The sequence below is a fragment of the Watersipora subatra genome, chromosome 3 (assembly GCF_963576615.1).
Source record: "Watersipora subatra chromosome 3, tzWatSuba1.1, whole genome shotgun sequence".
NCBI classification, from domain to species: Eukaryota; Metazoa; Bryozoa; class Gymnolaemata; order Cheilostomatida; family Watersiporidae; genus Watersipora; species Watersipora subatra.
In genome coordinates this window covers 14,979,421-14,994,693 of record NC_088710.1, presented here as the reverse complement: position 1 = coordinate 14,994,693, position 15,273 = coordinate 14,979,421, and the positions used below count along the sequence as shown (strand labels likewise).

Here is a 15,273-nt window from a genome sequence, read left to right as displayed (position 1 = left end):
ATGTGGTGATATTGAGAAATTGATTTTTGTAAGCGCAAGAATGACTCTCAAGACCTCATTTACTTTGCTCACATTTGATGATTTGCTTGATATCATCAAATGTACACATGTTTCAAATGGACATGGTGGCCGCAACAAGTAGACCAAAGCTATGAATAAGTGTGCAGAAATCCTTACACATTGAGTGTCAGAAGAAACTGAAACTAGTAATTTGTAAGTTAGCATAATCAATGACCGTATGATACGATTGTAATTCAAGTGAACCCTATGTTTTGGTAGAAGGTATTTACACTTTAATCAGTGTAAATACATGCATAATTTAAAATGAGCTACATGTAATGGCTGTTTTAGCAACAATTAGTTTGGATTTTTAAATTGTGTTGTTTCATTGATACCAAGATCAAATGGATTTGTGGATAGCTGCCTCCTTTAATGTGAGTACTTTACCAGACACTGCTGTTAGGCTCTAATTACTGCCTGAAATGGCCTCATTAAATTTAGCACACCATTAATTATGGTAAACAGCTACCCTATGCAACTCATCCAAGCATCTTAGTATTCAAGTGTCTGATTCAGGTATTTAATATTAACATGTGTTTAACTGTATACAATCCTCAATCAAATATTACACATCATATTTGTACTTATTAAAAGAATGATTTTTGAAATACTAAATGGTAGCAGCTTTTTAGCGTTAACAAAAATGTTAAACAATATGTGAATGCATATAGTTGATAGTTGATGTTCTTCTTGATGTAAATGACTTGTCATACTTCATATCAATTTCTCAGGCAATCTGTCAAATGGATTGATTTTAGTCAATTTGCAAATTTCTGAAAATTTCAGTCATTTTTTAAAATTTGTAAAATAACTGAGTGAATCAGACAATTTGTATATTGACTGAAAATTTCAGGCATTTTACAAATTTACTAATTTTACACATTGACTGTAACATGAATGTGAGAAGTAAGTACTAGATGTGACTACAAAATGTTGGTACGAAATGTAAGTGCATAATGAAAGTACGAGGTGTAAATACAAGATGTAAGTATGATGTGTAGTGACTCTGACAAGCCAATATGTTTCACTTTAAAACCGCTCACATCTTTTTAGCCTGTGTATAATTACATCATAAAAAACCTTTATTGCAAGCCAAGGAAGCAATTTGTACAAATCTAAAGTTTACAGTTTGCATAAAAGGGAAAAACCTGGACAATTCAGTATTAAATTTGTTGTGATACTTGCAGAATTATCTAGAAATGCTGCCGATAAAGTACCTGTAAAGGCTCTGAGAGAAGACCTGGAGAGGATGGGTGTGAACGTCAAAGGTTTTGTTATGACCATATTGGCTTTAAATCAGCATTTTAACCTTAGTTTTCTTATATTGTATTTGTATATTATTTGTTTGATTTAAGCCGCAATCTACTTTTATACAAGAATGGTTGACTGTTACCAAGTGCAGTAGTTTCTACTGTCATTACTATATGACAGTCACGAGAGATATTCCGCCGGCAGGTAAATGAAAAGTATGGTTTAGAAATTTGAATGACGCTGTTTTTACTTTTTTATGAATCTTCTCTCACACTTCCTCGCTAAAATTTTTAGATCAAGTATTAATAGTTTTTGCAAGGTCATGTTTAAATCTTCAAACCAGCGCAGATACACAGACAGCGTGTAAGCTATGTACATACTGATGAAACCATTGAATATAAACTAGATACAAAGGTAGCATGTAGACTGGTGATCAAACCCTGTCAGTGTACTATGGCTTTGTATCTTATATCATCGTGTTTCACAGCATTGTGTTCTTTAACAAAGTATTCCATAGCGTAACGTTTTATATCATAGTATCCTATGTCATAGAATTATATTCTATTGTATCCCATAGCATAAACTTTTATAGTATTGTCTCATGTAGGAATTTTTCCCACAGCATTTTATTTCATAACTTGCCTACACATCTTCTTAAGAACTCATTTGAACATTTTCAATGCTCCAACATTTCTTCCGCAGTAGCTGGGTCTTAGTATATCAGTGTCTTTTGCATTGATATATTTCAACCTGCTCAGTGTGTCATCCTCCTCATGTCATATGTACCCGTTATTCTCAAAGTAGGTTCAAACGCATATTCCTATTGGCAGCTTTAAAGCAAACAGTCTGAGTTATAGTTATTATATGAATGATGAGAATAATCGTCAGGAATGCCATACGGCGTAATAGCAGCCATTGTTGTGACGTATTGAAGTCTGTTTCTTAACTCCAAAGCTTTATGGATATTTCTTTAAAACTTTCAAAGTGATACCATCAAAATAATTAATAGCCGTATCTGTCTAATGTTTTACCTAAAGTAGTCCCTTGTTTAACTTGGTCTTATATTAACTCTATTATATTAACTATATTATATATAACTCTATTATATTACCTCTATTATATTAACTATATTATATTAGCTCTATTATATTAACTATATTATATTAACTATATTATATATAACTCTATTATATTACCTCTATTATATTAACTATATTATATTAGCTCTATTATATTAACTATATTATATTAACTATATTATATATAACTCTATTATATTACCTCTATTATATTAACTATATTATATTAGCTCTATTATATTAACTATATTATATATAACTCGGCGTATATGAAAAATGCTTAGCAAAAATACTGAGGCAGATGGCATATAGTGTGGAAAATAAAGGTGGCGTTAGCATCGCTTTGTCCGTAAAAGGGTTAAATTAATCTTCCAAAAATACTGATGAGCTATTCGAAAAATGATGCACCACCCTCTAATTAAACGCCAGATCTAACGCATTGCCACTTCAAGGTAATGGTTGAAAAATGCAGTGCCACGGCGCTCAAATAGAGGCTTTACGATATATACAGTCATGGGTTAGTTGCTTCTTACTAGTAGGCCCTATGTGTAGTGCTTTAGTATTTCCTGATTCCGATGTTGTATTACAGCTATAAAGGATGCTGCACTACTCAACCGTCTGCTACTGAAGCAGGAGATAGAAAGAAGCAATCATTTTGGCAGTATGTATCTTTACTCTGTTTATTGGTCAGCTTTATTCAACTTCCAATTGTGTTGAATCCTTTGAAATCAAAATGTTACTTCTTTATTTTAGTGTAAATTATATTCAGTTGTTTATTGCAGACCATCTTAGTACATACCTTAGGACACTTATGTATTCGCCTCATCTAACTTTCGCGTTTTCGCGGAGTCATCCTCTCGCGAACATTTCATGAGCGAAACTAAACTATCATAACGAACGAGCGAAAACGCGGAATTAAATAGCTTTGTTCGTTGATACTGTAGAATGGAATTTTATAACCACATTTATTTTAACGTTTTTAACGACCACTATAGCATCGTTAAAATATAAACCAACAAAATAATTTGACTGTCAGAATTTATTACGTTATTATTTTGCAATTAATTATGATTATTTTCCCATTAAGAATGATTTATAATGATAGGAATTTGATGTCAATGCACACGCATTAGTAGCGTTATCGTTTGTTGGGGACATCAATCGATGCAGTGAGCACCGCGTGTTGAAAGAAAATAAAACACACTGACACTCACAGTACTACACAAGCAGCATGGCTCTGGAAAGGTTTGGATTTACCACTGACACCTCTTCAGTAACTTATAATGGTTCAGAAGATGAGGCAATAGAGAAAGAGTTAGCTCTGATAAATAACACTAATAAAAAAGGAAGAGAAGAAGTTATAATAACTACACACTGTGCTAGTATCTGTAGCTGTAGTATTACTAGCAGCTGTATCATGTATGTATTTGTATACAACTTGTAATTACTGTAATAAAGATGTTCAGCAATTATTAGCAGCAGTTGAGTGTTTGGGAAAACGTTAAAAATAATACCTATACACAACACCGTTGATCGTTAAAATAAAAATATGTTAATATAAAAACGAGCTAAATTGTGACAAAAGCTTTAAAATTTTCAGCGTAATTAAATTCCATTCTACAGTAGTCCAAGAAACAAATGGCAGCACGCGATCACATTGCATTATCGATCTCGGCCATACAATTCTACCTGCGGTTCACAATTACAAACTAGTCCCAAAATGAAAAAATTTTCTTACCGGCAAACCGAACCTGAGGAATATAATTATGTTTGTTCCACTGCATTTATTTTCACATCATTATATTTTCGCACTCATCAGAGTTGCGAAATTAAGTTGCAGCGAAATTTTACTCTGTATGCTACTCACGAAACTAAATACTAGCGAAATATAAGTGTCCTAGGGTACTTTAGTTATCAGACATAAGAACTGACAATTAACATGTCGTGGGCTGTGGAAAATACCGTAACGAGGGGCCTGAAAAACTTTGTGTTCCACATCGTGAGACGAAAAAACCGCAAGACCGGACGCAATATCCCGGGACGCCATAACCCAGGGTCCACTGTACTAGACATTAAAGCGGGAACAAGTGGTATAGCTCATGGAGTTTTGGAATTATCTTTCAACATTGTCTATTACATAGCTATTTGCTGTGTTTTAATTTTGAGACACTATTTTTAAGAGGATTTCAAGGCTGATTTTTGCTGTTTCCTCATTCTAAATAGCTTAAGCTCTAACATCTTTTTTTTCTCCAAAATTAAATGCAAGATTGGCCCATGCTTTTGGTCAAGTCTCTTTCTCTCCTGAACTTGTTTACGTGATTTTTTTCGTTTCCGCAGAGGATGGAGTCTCCAAATTTGGCCCAGTAAGCGTCTGAAATGTGTTTAGTCATGCAATGCAATTCCTAGGTAGTCTAATGGTTAGGATCCAATGCTATCACTGTTGTGGCTGGGGCTTGATTCCTCATCTGCATACCATATAGCAAACTGAAACTTTTTTGCATTGATATGTACCGAGTTGTTTCATCTAATGATACTACAGTCATAAACTTAACTGCTAAACTTCTTGACCAATCGCCAAGGCTAAAATAACAAGTCAATACATTGAAATCTTTATGAATGATAAAATTGTTACTTAATCTAAAATGACAAGTGTAAAAATCAAAAAGATGATTCTAATTGCGGCAACTGCAAATTACAATGTATTTTATATATACATACATGTATATATACATGCATGTATATATACATACATGTATATATACATGTATGTATATATACATGTGTAGTGTATATACGTATACGTACGTGTATATATACACGTACAGTACCTCCAATTTTGTACGTGGAGGTCTGAATGTATTTAAGAAGATTTGTTTGTTTTCCAAACCTTGTTCATCTTATAACCTTTTGTTTTACAGAAAAGATTGCCAAGCACGATGATGACCTTGAAAACACTAAAAGTGCAACAGAAGCTGTTCGATCACAGACTGCTTTTGTCGAAACGATTGCTTGCCGAGCCGAAGGCGCTGCAAACACTGCTGTTAGGTCTGCTTGTAAGGCGGAAAATAATGCTGACTTGGCAAAAGAGATGGCCTGCACAGGTATGTTTGCGAGGTTATTTCCTACATTCTATACATATGTATAATAATCTCTTTTTCTTGGCGGCTTTACTGTAGCTTGTGTTTAGTGACCACTCAAGTTTCTTTATTTTCATTTAGTAATGATAGCTTATGTTTAATAATTTTAGTAATTTTATTGTCGTAACAAGAATTAATTAAAAGTTCATTACAGTGTACAGCAGTACAGTACATGTATATAATGAGTCAGTACAGTGTACAGTAGTACAGTACATGTATATAATGAGTCAGTACAGTGTACAGTAGTACAGTACATGTATATAATGAGTCAGTACAGTGTACAGCAGTACAGTACATGTATATAGTGAGTCAGTACAGTGTACAGTAGTACAGTACATGTATATAATGAGTCAGTACAGTGTACAGCAGTACAGTACATGTATATAGTGAGTCGGTACAGTGTACAATAGTACAGTACATGTATATAATGAGTCAGTACTGTGTACAGCAGTACAGTACATGTATATAATGAGTTAGTACTGTGTACAGCAGTACAGTACATGTATATAATGAGTCAGTACAGTGTACAGCAGTACAGTACATGTACATAATGAGTCAGTACAGTGTACATTAGTACAGTACATGTATATAATGAGTCAGTACAGTGTACAGCAGTGCAGTACATGTATATAATGAGTCAGTACAGTGTACAGCAGTACAGTACATGTATATAGTGAGTCGGTACAGTGTACAATAGTACAGTACATGTATATAATGAGTCAGTACTGTGTACAGCAGTACAGTACATGTATATAATGAGTTAATACTGTGTACAGCAGTACAGTACATGTATATAATGAGTCAGTACAGTGTACAGCAGTACAGTACATGTACATAATGAGTCAGTACAGTGTACAGTAGTACAGTACATGTATATAATGAGTCAGTACAGTGTACAGCAGTGCAGTACATGTATATAATGAGTCAGTACCATGTACAGCAGTACAGTACATGTATATAATGAGTCAGTACAGTGTACAACAGTGCAGTACATGTATATAATGAGTCAGTACAGTGTACAGCAGTGCAGTACATGTATATAGTGAGGCAGTACAGTGTACAGCTTGGCTCTAATGATCAGTATGAGGAACCTGTTAAAATGGTTCAATTAAGACCCCTACTCATGTCTATTGTTTTTTTGTAAACAAACCTCCTACTTTACAAGGTTAAAGGTAACATTGACACTCTTTTGGCGTTAAAGTATGAGCCTTTATCTCTTTTGTATTATGTACTGTATTCTTTCTTATCGCTCTAGTCTCACTCTGATGTACTGTATGAGAAGATATCAGTCTTGGTGACACACTAATTGAGCACCGTATGAATCATATATACAAAATGGTGCAGTGTTTTATGTAAACTTAGCGTGCTGGTGGTGTCATATTACATACTGGTACGTTAGCAGCTGAGTGTGCTGTAGGAGATCGTCAGATGTGCCAAGAAAGCGCATCTGATGATGATCTCATATTCAGAAGCACTAAAAGTTCATGCCAAAAATCATGGGTTCTAATCCCATATGATGCAATATTTTTTCCTAACCTCTCACTGTTAGGAAAAAATATTTAGACTGCAGTTTCGGACAGAGACGGCTCTTGCTGTAGTAAAGAATATTTACTGGACGAGCCAGTTGTCTGGTATAAAATCCAAAGTTGATACCGCTTGGTTTAAAATAATTGCCAGTTCGGTAGTTTATCTCTGATCAAATGGAAGATTTTTTCAAGAATATTTCATTTTTATTTCTGAATTTTAGTTTACGTGCCTGTTGAGAAAGTTCGCCATTGCTTCAATATTGTACTCGACTGGTGGTCCAAGTTACAAGCAGCCTTTCACTTCATGGCTAGAGACCGGTATGTGTACACTACTCACACCACTTCATTATGGCTAGATACCGGTATGTGTACACTACTCACAGCACCTCATTATGGCTAGATACTGGTATGTCTACACTACTCACATCACCTCATTATGGCTAGATACTGGTATGTGTACACTACTCTCATCACCTCATTATGGCTAGATACCGGTATGTGTACACTACTCTCATCACCTCATTATGACTAGATACCGGTATGTGTACACTACTCTCATCACCTCATTATGACTAGATACCGGTATGTGTACACTACTCTCATCACCTCATTATGACTAGATACCGGTATGTGTACACTACTCTCATCACCTCATTATGACTAGATACCGGTATATGTACACTACTCACATCACCTCATTATGGCTAGAGACCGGTATATGTACACTACTCACATCACCTCATTATGGCTAGATACCGGTATGTGTACACTACTCACATCACCTCTTTATGGCTAGAGACCGGTATGTGTACACTACTCTCATCACCTCATTATGACTAGATACCGGTATGTGTACACTACTCACACCACCTCATTATGGCTAGTTACCGGTATGTGTACACTACTCACATCACCTCATTATGGCTAGATACTGGTATGTCTACACTACTCACATCACCTCATTATGGCTAGTTACCGGTATATGTACACTACTCACACCACCTCATTATGGCTAGATACCGGTATGTGTACACTACTCACATCACCTCATTATGGCTAGATACCGGTATGTGTACACTACTCACATCACCTCTTTATGGCTAGAGACCGGTATGTCTACACTACTCTCATCACCTCATTATGACTAGATACCGGTATGTGTACACTACTCACATCACCTCATTATGGCTAGTTACCAGTATGTGTACACTACTCACACCACCTCATTATGGCTAGATACCGGTATGTGTACACTACTCACATCACCTCATTATGGCTAGATACTGGTATGTCTACACTACTCACATCACCTCATTATAGCTAGATACTGGTATGTGTACACTACTCACACCACCTCATTATGGCTAGATACCGGTATATGTACACTACACACACCACCTCATTATGGCTAGATACTGGTATGTGTACACTACTCACATCACCTCATTATGGCTAGATACCGGTATGTGTACACTACTCACATCACCTCATTATGGCTAGATACTGGTATGTCTACACTACTCACATCACCTCATTATGGCTAGATACCGGTATGTGTACACTACTCACATCACCTCATTATGGCTAGATACTGGTATGTCTACACTACTCACATCACCTCATTATGGCTAGATACTGGTATGTCTACACTACTCACATCACCTCATTATGGCTAGATACCGGTATGTGTACACTACTCACATCACCTCATTATGGCTAGATACTGGTATGTCTACACTACTCACATCACCTCATTATGGCTAGATACCGGTATGTGTACACTACTCACATCACCTCATTATGGCTAGATACCGGTATATGTACACTACTCACATCACCTCATTATGGCTAGAGACCGGTATGTGTACACTACTCACATCACCTCATTATGGCTAGATACTGGTATGTCTACACTACTCTCATCACCTCATTATGACTAGATACCGGTATGTGTACACTACTCACACCACCTCATTATGGCTAGTTACCGGTATGTGTACACTACTCACACCACCTCATTATGGCTAGATACCGGTATGTGTACACTACTCACATCACCTCATTATGGCTAGATACTGGTATGTCTACACTACTCACATCACCTCATTATGGCTAGATACTGGTATGTCTACACTACTCACACCACCTCATTATGGCTAGATACCAGTATGTGTACACTACTCACATCACCTCATTATAGCTAGATACTGGTATGTCTACACTACTCACATCACCTCATTATGGCTAGATACTGGTATGTGTACACTACTCACACCACCTCATTATGGCTAGATACCGGTATGTGTACACTACTCACACCACCTCATTATGGCTAGAGACCGGTATGTGTACACTACTCACACCACCTCATTATGGCTAGATACTGGTATGTCTACACTACTCACATCACCTCATTATGGCTAGATACCGGTATGTGTACACTACTCACATCACCTCATTATGGCTAGATACCGGTATATGTACACTACTCACATCACCTCATTATGGCTAGAGACCGGTATGTGTACACTACTCACATCACCTCATTATGGCTAGATACTGGTATGTCTACACTACTCACATCACCTCATTATGGCTAGATACCGGTATGTGTACACTACTCACATCACCTCATTATGGCTAGATACCGGTATATGTACACTACTCACATCACCTCATTATGGCTAGAGACCGGTATGTGTACACTACTCACATCACCTCATTATGGCTAGATACTGGTATGTCTACACTACTCACATCACCTCATTATGGCTAGATACCGGTATGTGTACACTACTCACATCACCTCATTATGGCTAGATACTGGTATGTCTACACTACTCACATCACCTCATTATGGCTAGATACCGGTATGTGTACACTACTCACATCACCTCATTATGGCTAGATACCGGTATGTGTACACTACTCACACCACCTCATTATGGCTAGAGACCGGTATATGTACACTACTCACATCACCTCATTATGGCTAGATACCGGTATGTGTACACTACTCACATCACCTCATTATGGCTAAATACTGGTATGTCTACACTACTCACATCACCTCATTATGGCTAGATACCGGTATGTGTACACTACTCACATCACCTCATTATGGCTAGATACTGGTATGTCTACACTACTCACATCACCTCATTATGGCTAGATACCGGTATGTGTACACTACTCACATCACCTCATTATGGCTAGATACCGGTATGTGTACACTACTCACACCACCTCATTATGGCTAGAGACCGGTATGTCTACACTACTCACATCACCTCATTATGACTAGATACCGGTATGTGTACACTACTCACATCACCTCATTATGGCTAGATACTGGTATATGTACACTACTCACATCACCTCATTATGGCTAGATACCAGTATATGTACACTACTCACATCACCTCATTATGGCTAGAGACCGGTATGTGTACACTACTCACACCACCTCATTATGGCTAGATACTGGTATGTCTACACTACTCACATCACCTCATTATGGCTAGAGACCGGTATGTGTACACTACTCACACCACCTCATTATGGCTAGATACTGGTATGTGTACGCTACTCACATCACCTCATTATGGCTAGATACCGGTATGTGTACACTACTCACATCACCTCATTATGGCTAGATACTGGTATATGTACACTACTCACATCACCTCATTATGGCTAGAGACCGGTATGTGTACACTACTCACATCACCTCATTATGGCTAGAGACCGGTATATGTACACTACACACACCACCTCATTATGGCTAGATACTGGTATATGTACACTACTCACATCACCTCATTATGGCTAGATACCGGTATATGTACACTACTCACACCACCTCATTATGGCTAGATACCGGTATGTGTACACTACTCACACCACCTCATTATGGCTAGAGACCGGTATGTGTACACTACTCACACCACCTCATTATGGCTAGATACTGGTATGTGTACACTACTCACACCACCTCATTATGGCTAGAGACCGGTATGTGTACACTACTCACACCACCTCATTATGGCTAGATACCGGTATATGTACACTTTACTCACACCTTCTCATCATTGTGGCTAGTTTATATATAATGGTAACGAGGTGTTGTTAGAAATCAAGTATTACATAAAAAATGTTGATTTTATCCTCTCAAATTTCCAAGCATTTATTTTATATTAACACTGGCCTGGAAAATGATTTGATCCAAATACCATTGATTTCGTTCTGTGACAAAAAAGTGACAGTTTTTCTAGTTTCTATTCATTTTCATGTGATTTTTATCACTTATTTCTTTGACGTACTTTAGTTCAAGGAAATATTTTATTTTATATTCTCACATGAAGGAAAACAACTTTGTCATAGAGATTTACCACCACAAGTTTTTATTTCTTAAATCCTCAGTTCAATTCTTTTAGATATGGCAATCATTAACACCGTATTTTCTTATATACTAGGAACACCGTAGAATGATTATGGTCAGGTTATGAAATTGCTTAGGATGAAATGGCTGCGCTATATATTCTGCTACTCAGTTGAGAATGTGTGTTGTGTACGATTCAATTTTTTTTGACAAAAAGACAATATTCATTGTATTTTCTCCAAATTTATTGAACGTGCATCAAATAGAGGATATTCCAAACTTATAGCTGTCATATTCCTTCAAAATTTTTCTTTCGACAATTCTGTGCAATTTTTTAAGCAACTTTATGTGAAGGCTCATAACCTTTGAGGGTTCGGAAAATTAATACTTCGACTCGTGTTTATTAGTGTTTGTTCTATATCTCTATTACAGACTGGTATGGTAGTACTACGGAGTGTGATGTGGAAATGTGGAAGACTGGTTGGTCTAACGAGGTTATAAAACAAAGAAGTAATTTACCTTCATCAGGAGACACTACACTAATATACTAATACAAATACAGATTTTAGTTAGCTATTGATAAGGTTAGGTTATTAGAATTTCCAACAGCACCATTACAACACTAAACCTTCTCAATGTTGCTCTCAGGTGTTTTATTAGGAGAATAGTATTAGTCTTTTGATGTTTAACTATTCTGTTCATTAGAGCATCCAGTGTTCAACATGGCTTCTTACTGCTAATAGAATAGTGCTATGACATCACAATTACTAACCAATCAAGAAGAGCTGTTAATCACTTGGACAACTTATCATTGATCAGGATAGATATTCTATGATGCCATCGGGTGAATTATTTGTTTTCAAATAATTTTTTTTATATCATTTTTTTATTTAGATGGGTAACAACTTATGACAACATGAATTATGTTATATTTTAACTGTGAACCAAAGTGTGGAGAGATTTATTCCTTATGCCAATTGATGCTTACTCGGTTATAGGCACTATTTGTGACTATTATCGCAAGCCAAATATTTATGGAAGTTGTCTTCTCTGTTGCTAGTTTTCATTGTAGTGTATCAAATCAACTGTTTGTTATTATGTAATAGGCTTTGTCAATCTAATGAATTCATTGTGTGTTGTTTCTATTGTATAGCATCTTTAACCATTTGATGTATGGTAATGTAATATCATACATGTACCAGCTACGATTCATTCGCATTTAGAATATGACTAAATGTCATGTTCCATACACCTACTTTTATTGCATCAGTCACTGAAAACCAACTTTTTTGCTGTTATGTTATATATGTTTGCGAGAATACACTTATATTTTTGTGGCATACATACATGTATTTTGTTATTATCGTTGTATATATTATGCAGTACGTAATGCAGAATAAACTAATAACACATTCTCAGAACATATCATTGCTGGAGGTCATTAGGTGTTGGGACTGCAAGCCTGTTAGGCTAGCTAGTGCAATAAGTGATGTACAGTTCACAGGCTTCTCAGAATACTTGATCAGCCTGTAGATGCCATGGAATGAAGTCGATAAGCATTCAGGAATTTATCAAGTGTTAATAAACTTTGTTCATGTGCAGACCTTCTTCAGATTTGATCCTGGCAACTAAAACTAGTAGAAATTCTGGTTCTTTTGTATTGCTTGCATGTTTTTCAATTTATTAAGCAAGTTATTATTTTCAATTATTTAGCTAGCAGCTATAACAGTTTTATAGGTTGGGATTGTAAAACAAAAATAGATTTTTGAATATTGCAAAAGAAATATTTGTTGCATCCCTTATTGGTTATTGTGATACATTAAAAAAAAATTCTTTTCAAATTTTCGTAAATGCCGTCATATATGTATGAAGAATATAGGCAGCAGAAATATATATAGGAAGTATATTGATGTTAAAAGTAGCAGCAGCAGCAAAAGTAAAGAGCAGAAAGAGTAGAAGCAAAGCAAAAGTAAGAATATACAAACAGTAAGAGTTGTTCTAGAAGCTAGTAGTGATAATTATGATATGTAAGTGTTCGCATGTATAACTATTACTAGTACTTACTGTCTCACTTAGTCATGTCACTTAGAAATTTTCATGTCACATGCATAGAAAAACTTTGACCAGTAACAGAATCTATATAGGAACGAACAAAAGAAATGTTCATAACCACAGTGCTTCCGGACTTCAGTCTTCTTTGATAATGTAACAGCTTGTGCAATTTTAGATAGTAAGATACTCCAAAACACATATCTCTAAAGGCAGAAAAATAAATGGGCACTGTAAAATGATTGTTAGTCAAAGTTAAAGTATGTTTGTAAAGGTCGATGTGGACGATCCATTGCTTATTTACAGCGTTCTCAGTGGTTGTCTTCGGCTAAAAGAAATGAGAAGTACATGCAATTTGATTAAAGAACTTACTATGAATATATATATATACTAGTTGAATACCCGGCGTTGCCCGGGTAACAAAAATCTTTGCACAGAAAAGTTCTTTTTATTTAACATATAAAACAGTTACCATTCTAACTTTCAAACTTCATATTACGAGAAAAGTGTTTTGTGTAGTTGAAATAAATTAAGAGGAAAAACAACACAACTGTGACGGTTTTTAAACTTTGTCAAACAACTGTAACTTTCAGACTTCATATCATGAGGAAAATGTTTTGTGAAGACTTCAAATAAATTAGGAAACAAAATAAAACTACTATAAAAGGCTTTAGATGTAAATCTGAAATAATCAGCAAGTAATAGCTAAATTAAGCCTGTTTTGCTATGATTACAATAAAAGATGATGTGGTAATGGTACAATTAATACGAACCGAGAAAACTTAAACAAAAATTCTGAATATGTTGAATAAATAATAACAATTCATTGCATAGACGTGTGTGTGTGTGTGTGTATATAAAAAAAGATTACTGTTCCAGCAGAATATATCCATCAAAACTTTGAATAGCTCTCGTTTTGGTCTCTACCTTTGGTATCTGATTTTTGGTATCTCTCGATACTGGTAGAAATGTAAAAAGGAGATATCGGACTGTCTTTGTCTGACCGGATGGAGAGAGAATGTAGAGGCTCTTCCTATTCGAGATAATACAATTGTCCGGGTAACAAGTATTGACCTTTACCGATTTAACAATTGAACCTTACGAAAAACCGGAAGTAGAAGTTCATGAAAAGATAAAAAAGCATCACGTTTCATAAAGTTAATAAAGTTTCAATTATTACGACATTTAGCCTGTGAAATTGGGAAAAGAGTGTATAACATATATGGTAAACTCTTTGAATTGTATGAGCCTTTGTATACTGGTGGTTAGACAATGGGATTACTAACTGGTTACTAACGGTTGCAATAATTGTGAGTTTAAATCCAGAAAGATGCGAGATTTCAAATTTAAGATTTTAATAGCTATAGCCAAACAGACTACAAACTTTGAGATTTATTTAGAACTATAATATAGTTCTAAAACAATGAGATTTATATATTATATAAATCTCATTGTTTGTCGTTCGTCTATCTAACTATAATGGTAAAACTTTAGCAATGAAAAATCACCTTCGTACCGGATTTGAACCTGTGACATTCAAACTGCAAGTCTACTAACAAGCACGAATAACTACTAAGTCTCAAGTCTACTAACAAGCACGAGTAACTACAAAGTCTCAAGTCTACTAACAAGCACGAGCAACTACAAAGTCTCAAGTCTACTAACAAGCACGAGTAACTACAAAGTTTCAAGTCTACTAACAAGCGCGAGCAACTACAAAGTCTCAAGTCTACTAACAAGCACGAGCAACTACAAAGTCTCAAGTCTACTAACAAGCACGAGTAACTACA

General features: G+C 35.7%; 1 protein-coding gene across 2 annotated transcripts in view; it reads left to right on the top strand.

The window, feature by feature from the left end:
* Window positions 1-15,273, top strand: part of LOC137391668 (uncharacterized) — a 102,785-nt gene that overhangs the window by 10,125 nt on the left and 77,387 nt on the right. For both annotated transcript variants that reach the window (XM_068078184.1, XM_068078186.1), the window contains exons 3-5: window positions 1,248-1,328; window positions 2,980-3,051; window positions 5,309-5,491. In XM_068078184.1, the coding sequence (XP_067934285.1) occupies window positions 1,248-1,328; window positions 2,980-3,051; window positions 5,309-5,491 (336 nt within the window). The remainder of the gene's footprint in view (window positions 1-1,247; window positions 1,329-2,979; window positions 3,052-5,308; window positions 5,492-15,273) is intronic.